At 50.7% G+C, this 14602-nt stretch overlaps 1 protein-coding gene and 1 long non-coding RNA gene across 13 annotated transcripts in view; one reads left to right on the forward strand and one right to left on the reverse strand.

The window, feature by feature from the left end:
- ADD1 (adducin 1) overlaps positions 1-14602 on the reverse strand; it is an 86730-nt gene that overhangs the window by 2019 nt on the left and 70109 nt on the right. For 3 of the 12 annotated variants that reach the window (XM_025437446.3, XM_025437449.3, XM_025437447.3), the window contains exons 10-15: positions 13525-13869; positions 10911-11012; positions 10149-10238; positions 9318-9410; positions 4459-4615; positions 2044-2142 (exon numbers count right to left, since the gene is read on the reverse strand). In XM_025437446.3, the coding sequence (XP_025293231.1) occupies positions 2044-2142; positions 4459-4615; positions 9318-9410; positions 10149-10238; positions 10911-11012; positions 13525-13869 (886 nt within the window). Of the gene's footprint in view, positions 1-1335; positions 1371-1413; positions 1467-2043; positions 2143-4458; positions 4616-9317; positions 9411-10148; positions 10239-10910; positions 11013-13524; positions 13870-14602 lie in introns of those variants that run through there. The other 9 variants (XM_025437453.3, XM_025437456.3, XM_025437454.3 and 6 more) reach the window with 9 other exon arrangements.
- LOC125754882 (uncharacterized) lies at positions 1023-4587 on the forward strand. The gene is made up of 2 exons (XR_007409905.1): positions 1023-1909; positions 2427-4587. It is a non-coding gene; the product is annotated as an uncharacterized LOC125754882 (long non-coding RNA).

The raw sequence follows: 14602 nt of genomic DNA on the forward strand, positions 1-14602 counted from the left end.
TCTACGTCAGGGCTGGATGTGGCTCATCATACGAAACATAGATGTAGCCTTGGGCCATTTCCAGCTCCTCTTTGTGGACCCAGACCCAGTCTTGGGGCTTTGGGGGCTCCGGTCAAAGGTGCGCAAGCAGAGGGGACTGCAGTAGGACAACAACTTGACCAAGGTTTTGTTCTAGAACCCTGTGAGCATGTATTAGTCCTGAAATGAGGCCTAAATTTGGGTCCACAGCACCTGGTCTCCGCAAGGAGAAAACCATGGAAAACCAGAGTTAGCTCCCAGACCCCATGGGCGCTACCAACGTCAAACAGAATGAAATCATTTTAGGCTGGAGAATGAAAGAAGGGAGAGGAACTGCAAGGTAAGAGATGGGGTCAAGAGCCAGGCCAGCCTCAGCCCAGAAGGTGGAAACTAAAAGGGCAAAGTGGGAGGCGCCATAAAGACACAGCCTCGGGGGAGTTCCCAGGGAATGCCCTATCAGCACATTAGTCTACATGGGCTCTGACTAGGGGGAAACCAGTTTTGTAAATTTTTAAAAACATCATACAGAATTACAAGGGACCGGCTGCTTAGGCAACACTAAACCTCAGTACGGAGAATGAAGCCGCAGGCCCACAGGGGACTCAGTGCGGGTGAGGCACATGGCTAGCGCTGGAGGCTCCAGGCCCCAAACACTTAGTGCTTTGGCTCTGGGAGGCTGTGGCCACCCTAGCCTGGCCCCTGGCCACCTTCTGTCCCAGGACAGTTAAATGTCCTTACTCAGCGGGGGCAAGAGGAAGTTAGCATTCACCCCGCGTGCCCAGGTTGCCCATGGGTGCCTCCAGGGAACTTTAAGTGACCAAATGTCACTTGAGAAACAGCACCGAACAACACTCTCCCGCCTCATCCCCAAGGATGCTTAAGCACTCAGCTTAAGCAAAGATCCAAACCCAAGCAACCTACATGCAGCAGGAGGTAAACCCCACCCCACCCCAGCCCCGGCCATAGAACCTCTCCTACATGTGTCTGATCTACCGACCGCCTAGCAATCACAGGCATCACAGGCGGAGCAGGGCAACAGGATTGCTCTGGAACCCCTGAGACCCAGAGTGCTCCAGGAGGCTCCGGGGCCCACCCCACAACCCCACCATCCAACTCTGGGGTGGCCGAACCCCCCCACCAAGATGCCACTGCCTGGGATGGAGGAACTGGGTACAAGAAAGGATGGGCTGGGGGGGCTCTACCTTTATTTTGAATAAACAGAAAACAGAACTTAATAAGCAACAAAGAAGCAGGAAAATGAGGCAAAGCACAGGGAATTCCGGTTAAGCAGCAGAGGGCCAAACGCGGCGGTACTTACTATGGTAACAGGTACTCTTTAGCACATCCACCTCCTGTTTGTAACGCAGCCACAGGAAGAGAAAAGCACAGGGAGAGAATCTAGGCATTCAGTCACAGCCACTGGGTTACAGAAGAACGGCTGAGCCATTCTGTGGACAGACAGTGGGGAGGAAGGCGAGCCACAGGCTCCCCACAGGCACAGGAAGCACAACACGTAAGACTGAGGGACAGACACAAGGGCCACACGCCCACAGACACGCAGCAGGTGGTCTGAGGGGCCAGTGGAGGCCAGCACGACATGGACTTGTCACTATAGCAGGCCACACACGGTCCTGCAGCCCAGACATGATGGTAGACACTTCCAGAGGGTGAGGTTTAAGAAACGTGTAAGCAGTGGGCAGAGCTGGCATCATAAATGAAGGTGAGATCCGACCCTTGAAGCCTGTCCTCCCACCCTGCCCTGACGTCTTACTAATAAATCCGTTTTATTCCCCAGGACAGAACCAAAACAGGAGCAAGGGAGATGGGCCAGTTCGGAGCCATGTGACATGCTGGTTTCTACGAGAATGCACGCTTCCCCACCACTGTCAGGGTAACACGGACACTCATTTGCTCCCCCGCTCTGGACAGAACACAAAGTCCGGCCCTTGTGGCGGACACTGGACCACACAAGGCCATGCACCCTCCCCCAGCAGGGCGGCCACAAACTTGTCCCTTGGAGCTCACCTTCCCCAAGCTTGACAGGGGTGCTGGGGGGGGTGTGGGGGGCAGCAGCGTGCTCTGGAGGGCTCTTTTCTTTCTGTTCTCTGGTCTCGTCCAGATTCTCTGCAGAGTGACAGAAACATAGTGAAGGGCTTCACACACCACAGGCCTTCACTCTCCTCAGACGCAGACAGAGCCCCCCTGCTCTGTCCACCCGCCTGCCTTGCAGACGGCAGCTGAGGCTTCTCATTTCTCAGGTGCATCTGAGAAACAAGGAGGGCCCATGGCCATGCCGTCTTCATCTCTCCAACGGAACAAAGAAGCCGACTGTGACTGGGGTGTGGATCTGAATCTCAGTAAGATTCAACCTACTTTGTATACAAAACTCATCTCCATTCTTATTCCAGAAAGAATTATGCCAGAACCACTTTGTGACCCTGCACTCCAGGGAGGAGCCCCTCCCCACACTGAGCCAGCAGCCTGGGGTTCCAGGCACCCTACCCGACTTGCCACCTCAAAGGATGGAACATGAGAACCACATTGGTTTGCGTTTTTTATGCAGAGCATTTTCTATCAGTAATTTAAACTTGGCAACTGTAACTTTATTTTCTGAAGTAAAATATGCCAATGAGGACCAGAGGAAAAACTACAGGTACCAGGACCCAGAATCCAGAAAATTCCAAGTCTACTCACTTACGGAAAAATACGTATAATGGTATCCTAATTCCTTGACTCTCCTTCTCCCGTTTAAGTTTTTTATATTAGTAGCTTAACATCACTAGGTCTCGTATTTTGAACAAGCAGCTATAATCAATCGGCAAGGCCTCTGATCTCACAGAGATGCCAACCCACCTTCCTGAAGCCAGAGATCTATGAACAAAGGCCTTTCCATCTCCCACGAGCTCCCTCAACAGGAGCCCTGGCCCCCAAAGCCCCCCTGCCAAGGGCCAGCACCAGCACCGGGCAGGGGTCTCCTGGCAGTGCCCCTCAGCTGGCACTCCCACTGCTGACAGCTCTTTGATCTGCCAGCTCTTTGATCAGAGCATGGTCACAGCCATCCTATCCACTCAACTGCTGAAAACCTTGCTCCTCGCGGAGCCTCATGTGTAAGGAAACTCCCATGTGTCTTGTGATTTGACTCAAAAAACATTTTCTTATAATCTAGATTTCCCAGACACTGGAAGGGTCCAAAGGGCAGAAACATGTGTGCTCTGGAGTTGGGATTCACTGACAAGACTAAGAGCTCAGGCCCATGTACCACCCTGGGGCAGGGACTTATGGCAACAGCACAGACACAGCTCTCTGCAGGGCTACTTGTACCATTTAAGGGCAATGATCAGAAGTGGAGTGCGATGTGACCGGAACACCGGGCTCATCCTGATTCGATGTGTGGTAATCTTAATTCTAATGCACAGCTAACAGAAAGGGATAGGCAGTGATGCTGTAAACACACGCGGAAAACAATTATTCAATAATAATTTTTTGCACAACACAAATATCAACAGCATCTACAAAATGCATTAGCTGGTCTAAAACCAGACCAAAAGAACCTAAATCGGGACAAATCAGAGGTTATCTGAAGAACAATATGTAATTGCCTGGACAATCCCCATGGACCCAGGGCTATGGAACACTGCAGGACTTCCATTCCTGAAGGCTGATTCCCAGGGAGCAAGCTGAGCTGTGGTCCCTGCTTAAAAGCTGAGGCTTTAGTACAAAGACCGGGGTTGGAAGTTATGGCCCTGAGGACGCACCATTGAACCTCCTGGCTGGGGGTGTCTATGCCCAGGGCCTTCCTGGTAACCAGCCAAAGGTGCTCAGGGAAAGCAAGAGACCGCTTGTGCCTTCTTGGCCAAAGCAGGGGGAGGCTAGGTTCTCAAAATTCTTGGATCTACTTTTTAAAATGTAAAGTTTGAAACTGCTCCAGGAAGTTCTGGCTCTTAAGAGTCATTCACTCTCATTTGTTCCAAAATAGTCGCATTTTGTTTTACAAAAAGATGATGTCCTGGGTCAGTAAGTTAGTTACCAGGAGAAATAAAGGCTGCACCAGCATGTAGCCACACTCTTCACTTAGCCTGGGAATGTGCCAGAGCAGTCAACATGCTGGCAGATGAGCCTGTGATCACGCCCTGCCCAGAAGGACCTCCATGGTTTGTGCGGAAAGAGAGCAGTCCAGCTCTCCCACACAGTGTCTTACACAGCTGGTCTGCAGGTCCCTCCTGAGCAGACGGTTCTACAAGTATGCTTCCCCTTCTGACCCCCCCAGAACTAGGAAACGTGCCCTAACATTCTAATCTTAACCACACACAGGGCTGACTTTTCCTGCAAGTGACTGTCCTCATCAGTCACCATCAACACCTGGGCACAAAGGTGCTGGCAGGGCAGCCTCTCTGGCTTCAGGTAGCCCACGCTGAGTGCCTAGGATGTGCACACACTCACCTTCCGGGCCCTTCTGCTTCCGCTCTACCTCCCTGCGGTACTCTTCTAGCTCTCTGTCAGTGAGCGCATTGAAGGGGTTGGGGCCTGTGGTGCTCACGATGACATGGGGCTGGTATTCCTTCTCAATGATGGCCTTGGAGGCTGTCACAAGCTCCCCCTGCAGATGAAAAGGGACAGGTGGTTTGGAGAAGCCTTGCCTGAGGGAACTCTCCCCCCTCCCAGGCCAGGCTGCAGGCAAGGCGGGGTGGGCAAACTTCTCGGAGCACACAGCCGTCTGGGGGAATCCAGGGCTGACCGGAACACCGGGCCTGAGGCTGAGGCTGAGCAGCAGCCTCCAGTGGTCAGACACAGAGAAACACAACTCTGAAGCTACAAAACAAATTAAGAGGAGAAAACAATCCTAGTCCTTCAGGTTTCAGAGACAGAGGCACCAAAGTGCAGATGGACGGCACACAGCACCTCAAGAGGAATGCAGTCTCCTTCCCACCAGGGATGGAAGAGCTGACTTGTCAGTCCACTGCCCTCCTCCGGACATCAGAAAACATCCAGGATCCCAAGTCAGGGAAGGTATGCTAGGAGATCTGCTTACTTTCTAAGTTCGCAGACTGAGTTCTGTTCTTTTAACTATGTGTTGAGTTTATAACTAGCTCCTGGATCTCGTCCCAAAACAAAGACATTTTTTAGGAAGTCCGAAAATACCAGTATATCTGAGGAATTTGGGAAACCAAGAACGTGTAGGAAAGAAAGAGAAAAGCAAGCAAGCAGAGCACAAGGGTGGCTGGCAGGGAGGCAGCCCCAGCTGGGAAGGGTGGGGTGGGGAGGAAGCCCTGGAAGGAAGAGCCCATGAGGGAGGCAACCTTGGGGTGCAGGAAGTCCTGCCTACACTCACCTGCCCTAGCACAGCTCTGTGCCCTACCACCCAGCCTGGTTGGCCCTCAAATGCCAGGGGTTCATTTTCTGAGAAAGTTAGCCAACACACACACACACACACACACACACCCATTACTTAATGGGAGCTTCCAAAAACAAACCACAGTAGCAGAATCCAAAATTCGGATACTAGGCAGGGTCTGTCAATACTCCCCTCAGTAAGGGCCAAACAGCAGAGAGAGCACTCGAGCAATGTGCCCGAGAGACAGCACCAAACTGAGTGCTGGGGAAATTCCAGCTCACCTGGGACACCTGCTGCCCTGACAAAGCCTAGGGAGCTTGGGCTGAAGCACAGCTGTTCAGCGCACTCCAGGATTGACCATGGCCACAGAGCCAGGGAGGAGAAGCAAAGAACCTGCTGGAGTTGGCCACCTTTGCTCAGAGTGCCTCAAGATTCAAGATGACCTGGATGGTCGGGGTTGGGGGGCTCCTTCTGACCAATGCTGACCCAAAGTCAACTGGCCTTTCACTCAGAAGCAGCCCTGTCTCCCCAAGACAGGGAACTGAATCCCTGCCTGCCACTCACTGCCCACTGAAGCCTATTCCTAAGCACAGGCTCCAGCTCTGTGGCTGACAGCAGCTGAGCCGGTCTGTAAATCAAGGGCAACTTGGCCCAATGTACCTGCATCCTGGTATCATGGCCAATAAAATGAGGAGGTGACATGAGGTTTGAGAGAAAGGTTTCAATTAACTTAAAATTTCAAATCAAGGAATGAATAAAATACCAAGAATCACCTGCCACAGAGGCACCTGTGGATAAGCAAAGCCCCTCCTGTGCAGAGACACCTGACCATACAGGACCTCCTTCCTCCAAGTTCCTCAGCCAACAGCCAAGTGGCCACCAACACCAAGGCTCAGAACAGACTAGGGGACAGAGGGACCCTGTTCTCTAGGGGGCGGGGGAAGGAAATGGAGCAAGGCTTGGGATGCAGAAGGAAACGGCCCCTGCAGAGCAGCCTGGGCTGAGAAAGCAGGATGGAAGGCAGCTGCTCTCACCAGCAGGCTACATGGAGGCTCTTGCTGCTTCCCCCACTTCTAGCCACAGAACAGAGGCTCTAAGCAAACCCAGTGCCCAGGAACTCCTTCTGCACTTGGTGAAGGCAGCTGGCGAGCAATATGAACACGGCTATGACCCAACCTCTCCGAACATCAGGCTTTCCTCCGTAAAACCCACTCAGCTTGGAATTCACGTTCTTAGTGTCGGGCCACACACTTGTGGTTGTTCAACAAGTTTACCAAGTAAGTGTGCCAGGTGGGCTCAGGCCCCTGCTGTTTCTACCATGCAGTCCGAAGCATGGGAAGGCCATGGCCCAAGTGCAGGGGAACATGGAGAACAGGGAGATGCAACTGTTGCCTGCACAGGGTAGCTTTCAGCATCAACTTGTCTGCTTGATGTCTCACAGCTCGATTCACTAGTAACCAAGTCCGGAAGGCACCAGATTATTTCAGGCTACGTGCCGGCAGGCGCCATGCGTGCTGGGGTCAAGAGAGCCTTCAGCTGAACTCAGGATTCCTTTCGGAACCAGAGTCTCAGGGTATGGCTGACAGTTCACAGCCCCTTCTTCCATCAGAAGACAACACTGCTCTGAATGGACGGCCATTGTCAGGGAGGGAGAGATGGAAGCAAAGGGAAGTCCTTCTTAAAAGCCCTAACTTCCTATGTCCCAAACACACATTCCTCAGAGTCTCAAATGGAATGCAAGGATCCATACACCTGCTTATAGGAAAAAGGACATTTTTAGGATATTTAACAAAGCCCTTTTCACTCGGTCAAAGGGAAACTCAAAGTGCAGGCAAGCAGCGCCATCTTGTAGAAGGAGCAATACAGTCTGCATTTTTGAGAACCACACAAAAGACGTGGGGACCGTCAAGGCCTAGAGCAGAATCATATTTTCAACATAGACATGAAATCTGCTTAGTCAGTGTGAGAAAGACCATGGGTGCACATGTGAGCCCCAGAAGAAGGGTGCTGGAGAAAACGCAAGCGGGAAGGAGAATCTAGGGATGGGACAGGGACACCTCAGCTGGGCTGGGCACAGTTTCCTGACGTAACCCCACCTGGATGCACCACTCACACAGAGTGCGGTGTTCACACCGTGAGGAGGACACTGCAGTTGCCAGGAGTCCCATTCCCACCGACTCGGACTTCCTGGCCTGGGAGGGCTTGTGTCTATACTTCATGAAACACTCACAGGTGACATGACACACAGCCAAGCCTGACATGGCCAGAGCAACAACAGACTTGGGGCTAGTTGAGGACCCAGCCAAAAAAGCCCCCTTTAAATGCAGCCCACCTTTCAGAGAGCACTGACAGGGTGTAAGCAGAAACCACTACGTGTGCTACAGGGCCAGAGAGACTGCAGAGCAATGACTGCTCCAACCAGCTCTGCCCGCAGAGTGACAGGTGACAGCCATAGGTGGACACTGCACATTAAGTCCCCTGCCCCCTAGGCTCATGGATTCAGCACACCATTACACATCTGAGGGAAAAAAAATATGAACTCACAAGATCACAACAGCTTACAGGCCAAAGAACTGAGATATGCAAAACAAGCACATCTTTCTCCCTTGCTCTGAAGAGTTCCTCCAAGAAAGGAAGCTGGAAACACATTCTATCAATAAGGAGAAATAGGACCCGTGGAATTAATACAGAAGTATGCAAAATAACATTATGGGTGGGAATTCCACATAGGAATATAGAACCTTTAATACAAATCTGCTTCTTTCTGGCAATTGGAATATCACTACAGTGATACCTGCATCTCAGTGGAGCCGCACAAAGTCAAAAAGAGATACCCCTATATTTCCTTTAAACACAGGGTAAACATGACTAAGACTCAGGATGTCCGCCCTCAGCACCAAGGAGCACACCCTCAGCCCAAATGCTCACAGGAAGTCTCCTTCTGCCTGGGCAAGTAACACCACACACACTCCCACCTGCCACCTCTGGTATCCATATACACAGACGACAACTTTGAACTTCAAAGTTTTGTGTCTCCCCACCACCACTTCTTAAAAATCATTGAGGGGGATGGCGCTTGGGGTGCTCAGTTGATGAAGTGTCTGCCTTCAGCTCAGGTCATGATCCCAGGGTCCTAGGCTTGAGCCCTGAGTTGGGCTCCCTGCTCAGTGGGGAGTCTGCTTCTCCCTCTCCCTCTGCCCCTCCCCACTGCTCATGCACTCACTCTCTTTCTCTCAAGTTAAATAAATAAAATCTTTTCTGGGACACCTAGGTGGCTCAGTGGTTGAGCACTTCCCTTCAGCCCAGGGCGTTATCCTGGAGTCCTGGGATCAAGTCCCACATTGCGCTCCCTGCATGCAGCCTGCTTCTCCCTCTGCCTGTATCTCTGCCTCTCTGTGTGTCTCTCATGAATAAATAAGATCTTTAAAAAAAAAGAAAAAAACTTTAAAAAATTTATCTCTAAGTTTTTAAGGGAAAAAAAGAAATATATTTCATCAATAAAAACTGGTCTGATTTCTTTCCTATTCCTCTGAAATCACATACCCTCCCGCTGCCAGGTCCACTCCACGTGCAGTCACAGCTGAGCAAGCAAAGGTAGAAGGCCACAGAGGAGCACTGCCACTGCCCACGGTCTGCCCACACGAGCCTTTTGCAATCAGCATCTTATAAAAGGCAAACTAAAACCCAAAAGCATGCACTACCCAAAGTCACGTGCACAAGTTCAGAAAGGCACCACGCCATTAAGATGGGCCCATTCTCTGCAACCTTGTGGAATAATGACAGTTGTAAAATTGTCTTCATTAAAGAAGAGGCAGAAGAGAACCTCTGCACAACCCCACAAGTAACTCAGAAACTAATTTAAAGCTCCTCCATCAGTAAGACAGTGGCTGGCGAGAGCAGACAGGTGGGGTCGGGCAGGTGGAGTGCGGCGCGTGCTGACAGGTGGTGAGGACAGGGCAGTGAGTACCTTTCTAAAAGAGAGGGGTTTAGCAGGACTAAAGGTCTGCTCTGTGAGCTCGAGCCCTTCGATTGTCTCCGTACAGTCAGAGAGGGGTGCGTCCTGCAACAGTAAACTGAGTCATCAGAGCCCACCAGGCCCAGCTTTGAAGTATCAACTGAGAGCGCAGGGTGGAGCCAGCTGAGGGCATGCAGCAGATAGCCGTCCACATGAAAGCAGTGGTGATGGCGGTGCCACATGCAAGCACAGACCACACAACCAGGACCCCGGCTGACCACATTCGGAAAGCAGTCACCTACCCTGCAGTCGTGGTTAACGCATTCAGTGGCAACTTCATTTCCAGAGATAACTACTTACATGATTATCTTCAATGGGCCACGAAGTATAGTCCCTTTACAGAAAGGCATGTAAATGCGGTTCACATTTACAGGTGCCCTCTGTAAGCACTTTTCCCCAAGCAGCACTTTATTGCAGATAGCAATGTGTACACGAGAACAAAAAGTCCATTAAACCCGCCCTCTTCTAGCCTTTTCCCCAGTGTACTGCTAAAATCAGGGCACATCCAGGTCCCAAAGCAGGCGGCATGTATGCCACCTTCACGCAGGCATGCATTGCATGGAGCAGGGCTGGGGGAGGACGCGGCCCGTGGGCATGCTTATGCTCAGTCTACAACTTCAGGAAAAGTGGCAGGGTTATTTATCGTGAGGATTTTTCACGGAGATAACTGGTTGCCTAGAACACTTACCTCATTGAGTCATTTTCTCCCAACTCAAGAATAATTTTGGAGTAGACAGCCATTAGAGGCACCACCCACTAACGTCAGACATTCTGAGCTCTCACCTGGACTAGGCTCCTGTCCATCACTACACCACACAGAACCTGGGACTGGGGGCCAGCCGTCTTAATGTCCTGTAAGTTCTGCTCTCGGATCTGAGGATGCAAGAAGGAGAAACACATTAACAGTACAGAGAAGCCTCCCTGTGACTTCCAGTCACTGTTTGGGCACTGGAGCCCCAGAACCACACCCAAGTTGCACTTCTGTACCTGGCCCTCACAGTCCCACATGGCCATAGTGCCCACCCAATGCTGCCAGTCCAGCTTGTTGAGAAGTTCCTGAGTCGTAGGGGATGGACTAATCCATTCCTTTCTGTACTTTCTAGATGGCTTGGGTAAGCACAGATCTCTCACCATACTCATTATGTTGAGCGGGAACATTCCCCATGTGCCCATGTTATAGCGACACCCGGAACACTGGTACATCTCATGTTCTAACCAGCAAACATTCACAGCTCAATAAGTGAACGCTAGAATGCAGGGGCAAAGGCTGTTCTCACCAGAAACAGGTTCTCTGGCTTCCAATCCTGCCTGCCATGTGAGCTGAGCAAGCATCTGCTCAAGAACCACAGGGCCCCAGACTGTCACTCACACATCACACTTGTTAGCACAATAGCAGAAGCAGTGAAAAGACTTGGCCTTTGCCGCAAAAGCAGTGACAGCAGATGCCATCCATTGGGGCAAGTGCGCTCTGCACCCCATCCAACCTGTTGCTGCTTCTGCTCACATGCAAATTTCCACTGAGGGCTGACAGCCACCGATACTCACCTTGTTTCTCATCTCCTGGACCTCTTTGGGGTTAGTGTTCAATGGAACAAACAGGTTAGGGACAGCAGAGGTGGAGGTTCTATGTCCATCCTCTTTAGTCCACTGCAAATATCAAGAACAGTTGAAAAGTCAGAATTGGGACAACAGTACATGACACCACAGCATCCAATCTGTCCAATGTGTCTCACACCTGGTCATGCATGGACATCACAGAGAATGAACCAATGACCACACCTCCTGTCACCACAGCAGGGGGATCAGGGCAGGGCATGTGCAAATAGGAAGCCAAGTCGTGACTGACCAGCACACACCATCCACAAGGCCTAGTGGAAAACTAGGGCCCAGTACAGGCTGATGACAGAGCGATGCTCTGTGACTCCCGTGGACTAGTCAGGGCCGGGGTGTGTGTGTGTGTGTGTGTGTTTGTGTGTGTGTGTGTGTGTGTGAGACCCTGCAGAGCACATTGGTTCACTGCCCTGAGAGTCATTAATGCCAAAGCCGCTGGTAGCATGAGATGGCAGGGTCATGAAAAGCAATGTGATGTTGCCATCCAGGTGGAGGGAAAGACCGCACTGTGGGCAAAAGTGGGCATCACCGAAGTTCTGCATGGAGATCAACGAGAGCATCGGAATGCCGGCAGAGCCTGCTCAACTCAAGAAAATCACTGTGCGGGTGTGCGTGGTGGCTGCCCAGTGGAGAGTTTGGTGATGCTGAATATTTTATATAACTTAATACTTTAGAGCGTTACAAAAATATCCCCAACAAATGTAAAGCACTCCATGAGTTCTCATCATAAGGCTGTTTTAGTTTCAGTGCGAAGCATCAGCACACCGCGCCTTTCACATGCTGGATTTTTTTGATCTCTGATTAAATAGGAGATTTTTCATCAAATTCTAATTCTCCGGCATGGGCGGGCACTGAACATTAAAACAAGGCCAGCGATGGTGTGCCTTTCAGAGTACTTTAAGGAGGCAGGAGGGTAGCCAAAAACCATAAGGCTTTAAAGAAAGCAACAGAACTGGCCGATGCTTAGCCGCTGTGAAGGGAAATGTGGGATGGGCATGAGCTGGGAGGTACTCACTGATGATTATCTTCTCAGATAAAAATAACTCCAGCTTTTTATTAAACATACGTTTTAGTCAAAACATTAACCCAATAACCTCAGAAGCTTGAACATGTCTGAAACTTAAGAACAGTCACGGTGAGTTCACATACCAACCTGGGAGCACAGCATGGAGCGTGCACTGTTCCGCAACGGTAAGAAACACACTTAGCTGCGGAACGAGACCTCCCCTTCAATGGGCACACACGGCTCCCCAAGACACCTCACGTGATCTCGTGTATCCCCAAGCCAACAGCAAATACAGCTCACAGCTGCTACTACACATGTGCTTGGGGACACCTCAGCACTGCGACTCAGCACTATGTATCGGTATCAGCAGTGGAAAGTTGGTTTTTAGGCCCACCCCTTTAACAAGTAAAATAAATATAAACAAAACAAATGAAACTGGAAAAGAAAAACAAAACGAAGGAGAGGGAGAGAGGGAGGGCGAGGGAGAGGAGAGACGGGCTCGAACGCAGAGTCTCTGCCCACATGACCCGTCTGCTCAGGAGCACAAAGGCTCTCTCACCAGAGCCACCTGGGGAAGACAGAGCTGCTTTCTTTGGAATAAATCTATAAAGTAAAAACACTGTTATTAGGGAAAGGGAGACCCCGTCTGCTTCCTCGGGGCCTATTGTTTGAGGCCCTCTGACCTAACATCACCTGGACTCCTGCAGAACGCGTCATGCAGAAAGAAGCCTGCCCTGGCCCCAGTCTCTTCACAAGACCCCATGTCAGGGGTGGGCGCCCTACTCTGTGGCGCAGGAGCCAAGGGAGGGGGTGGTGAAGACCAGTCCCCATGGGATGTGAGCACCAGGACAGCAGAGTATCTCTCAGGGCAGTGCTTGTGACTACCGCACAAAGCACGCCTGGCAGGGTCTGTCGCTGGTGCCTGCAGATGGCCTGCACTGCACTTAGGTCATGCCACACCCAGCAGGAGTCACATGACTCACCACTATGGCCATCTACTCACATGCAACAGTCCATGCACAAGGCAGCTGGCTTAGAGCATTCGGAGGCTTTGGGACAGCAAGTGAGGCACGAGGCTAATGAGAAAGGATGAGGTCAGCTGATAAAACACCTGTGAGACCAGAGGCAAACTGCTTAAGAAAGCACGGAAGACTTTAAAGCACAGACTGCAGTGATTTTGCAAAATGGCTGGAGGTAATAACACTAAAATCACAGCTCAAGACTCAACTACCATTTTGTGCATGAGGTTTCAGGATTCCTTGAATACAATTTGAATTAAACGGCAGCTTGACTTGTGGGTTAACAGGTAAGTTACTTAGTATCCCTGCTACTGTGAGTTAGGTGATGCTGGCATTACTGGAGCCCAACCACAGATCTTAAGCAGTTTCAAGCAGACAGATTCTGGTTGATGCTAAAGAAGGTTAATGAAGAAAGTTTGCCTTCAATCTGAGTCAGAGGGGCTGGATTCCCAAAGCCTCCGAAGCCCCAGCTGTCCAACTTGCTCTACATCATCTAACTATGAACAGTAAGGTAGGCACAGACCAAGCAGTTGGTAATACAGCTTGGCACGCAGACACCGGACGAGAGAGACTGCAGCAAGGGTTTCACGCGATCGTGTGTAACGTTCGTCCACACCTTAGTCTTCGACTTGGGGCTGCTTCCATTCTGCCCCTCCTCGGAAGCATCGTCACCTCGGCCAGAGCTCAGCCATCTTGTCTTCTCCCGCTGCTGCTTCTGAAAACTGTGTCTGAGAGGGGAGCAAGTGCCTGGGTCCCCGTCACCAGCGAAAGAGTAACCTGTGACACTCGCAGGAGCCTCCACATCGCTATGTTTTTTAGATTTCTCTCTCAGAGCAGGGTATCGGTAAGGGTAGCCAGTTCTGTAACCCTAGGATCCAAAGAGATGGAAATACAGTCACTATTCCAGATTTTGACACAGTGTCACTTAAGAAAGCTGTGTGGAATCCCCTAGAAAAGCTAGACGTGTGCACACCCGGCAACGCTGCAGGGCAGCAGAGACACAGGATATTCACCCAAATTCTGAAAGTAGACCTATTCCTAACAGCCCCAGATCAGAAAGAGCCAGCAACCCTCAACGGGGCCAACTGAGGAAGATCTACGCCACAGAGTAGGGCCCAGGAATCTGAGCAAACACCCCATTACTAAGGCAGGCACCATTAGGATGAATCTCACAAATATGACGCTGAGTCAAAGAAACCAAATGGGAAAGAACACCCTGTATTATTCTACTCATAAAAAGGACAGAAAGAGGCAAGCCAATCTTTGTCATTAGAAGATAAAACAATGGTCACCCTTGGGGTGAGGTAAGTGCCTAAAAGGAAGACGAAAGGTATTGAGGTGCTGCTGGGGTGTTTTGTTTTGTTTGTTTTAAAATAGGCTCCATGCCCGACATGAGGCTTGAATTTACAACCCTGAAGTCAAGGGTCGCATGCTGTACTGACTGAGCCAGCTGGGCTAGGCGCCTGAGCACGGCCAGCTTTTGATTTGGGTATTGTTTATACGGTGTGTCCAGTTTTTGAAAGTTAATAAACTAGATACTTAAGGCTTACTTGCTGCTGGCTATAGTATAGGTTGTATTGATCAACCTAGTTAATTTTTTT

The sequence above is a fragment of the Canis lupus genome, chromosome 3 (genome assembly GCF_003254725.2).
Source record: "Canis lupus dingo isolate Sandy chromosome 3, ASM325472v2, whole genome shotgun sequence".
In the NCBI taxonomy this organism is placed as follows: domain Eukaryota; kingdom Metazoa; phylum Chordata; class Mammalia; order Carnivora; family Canidae; genus Canis; species Canis lupus.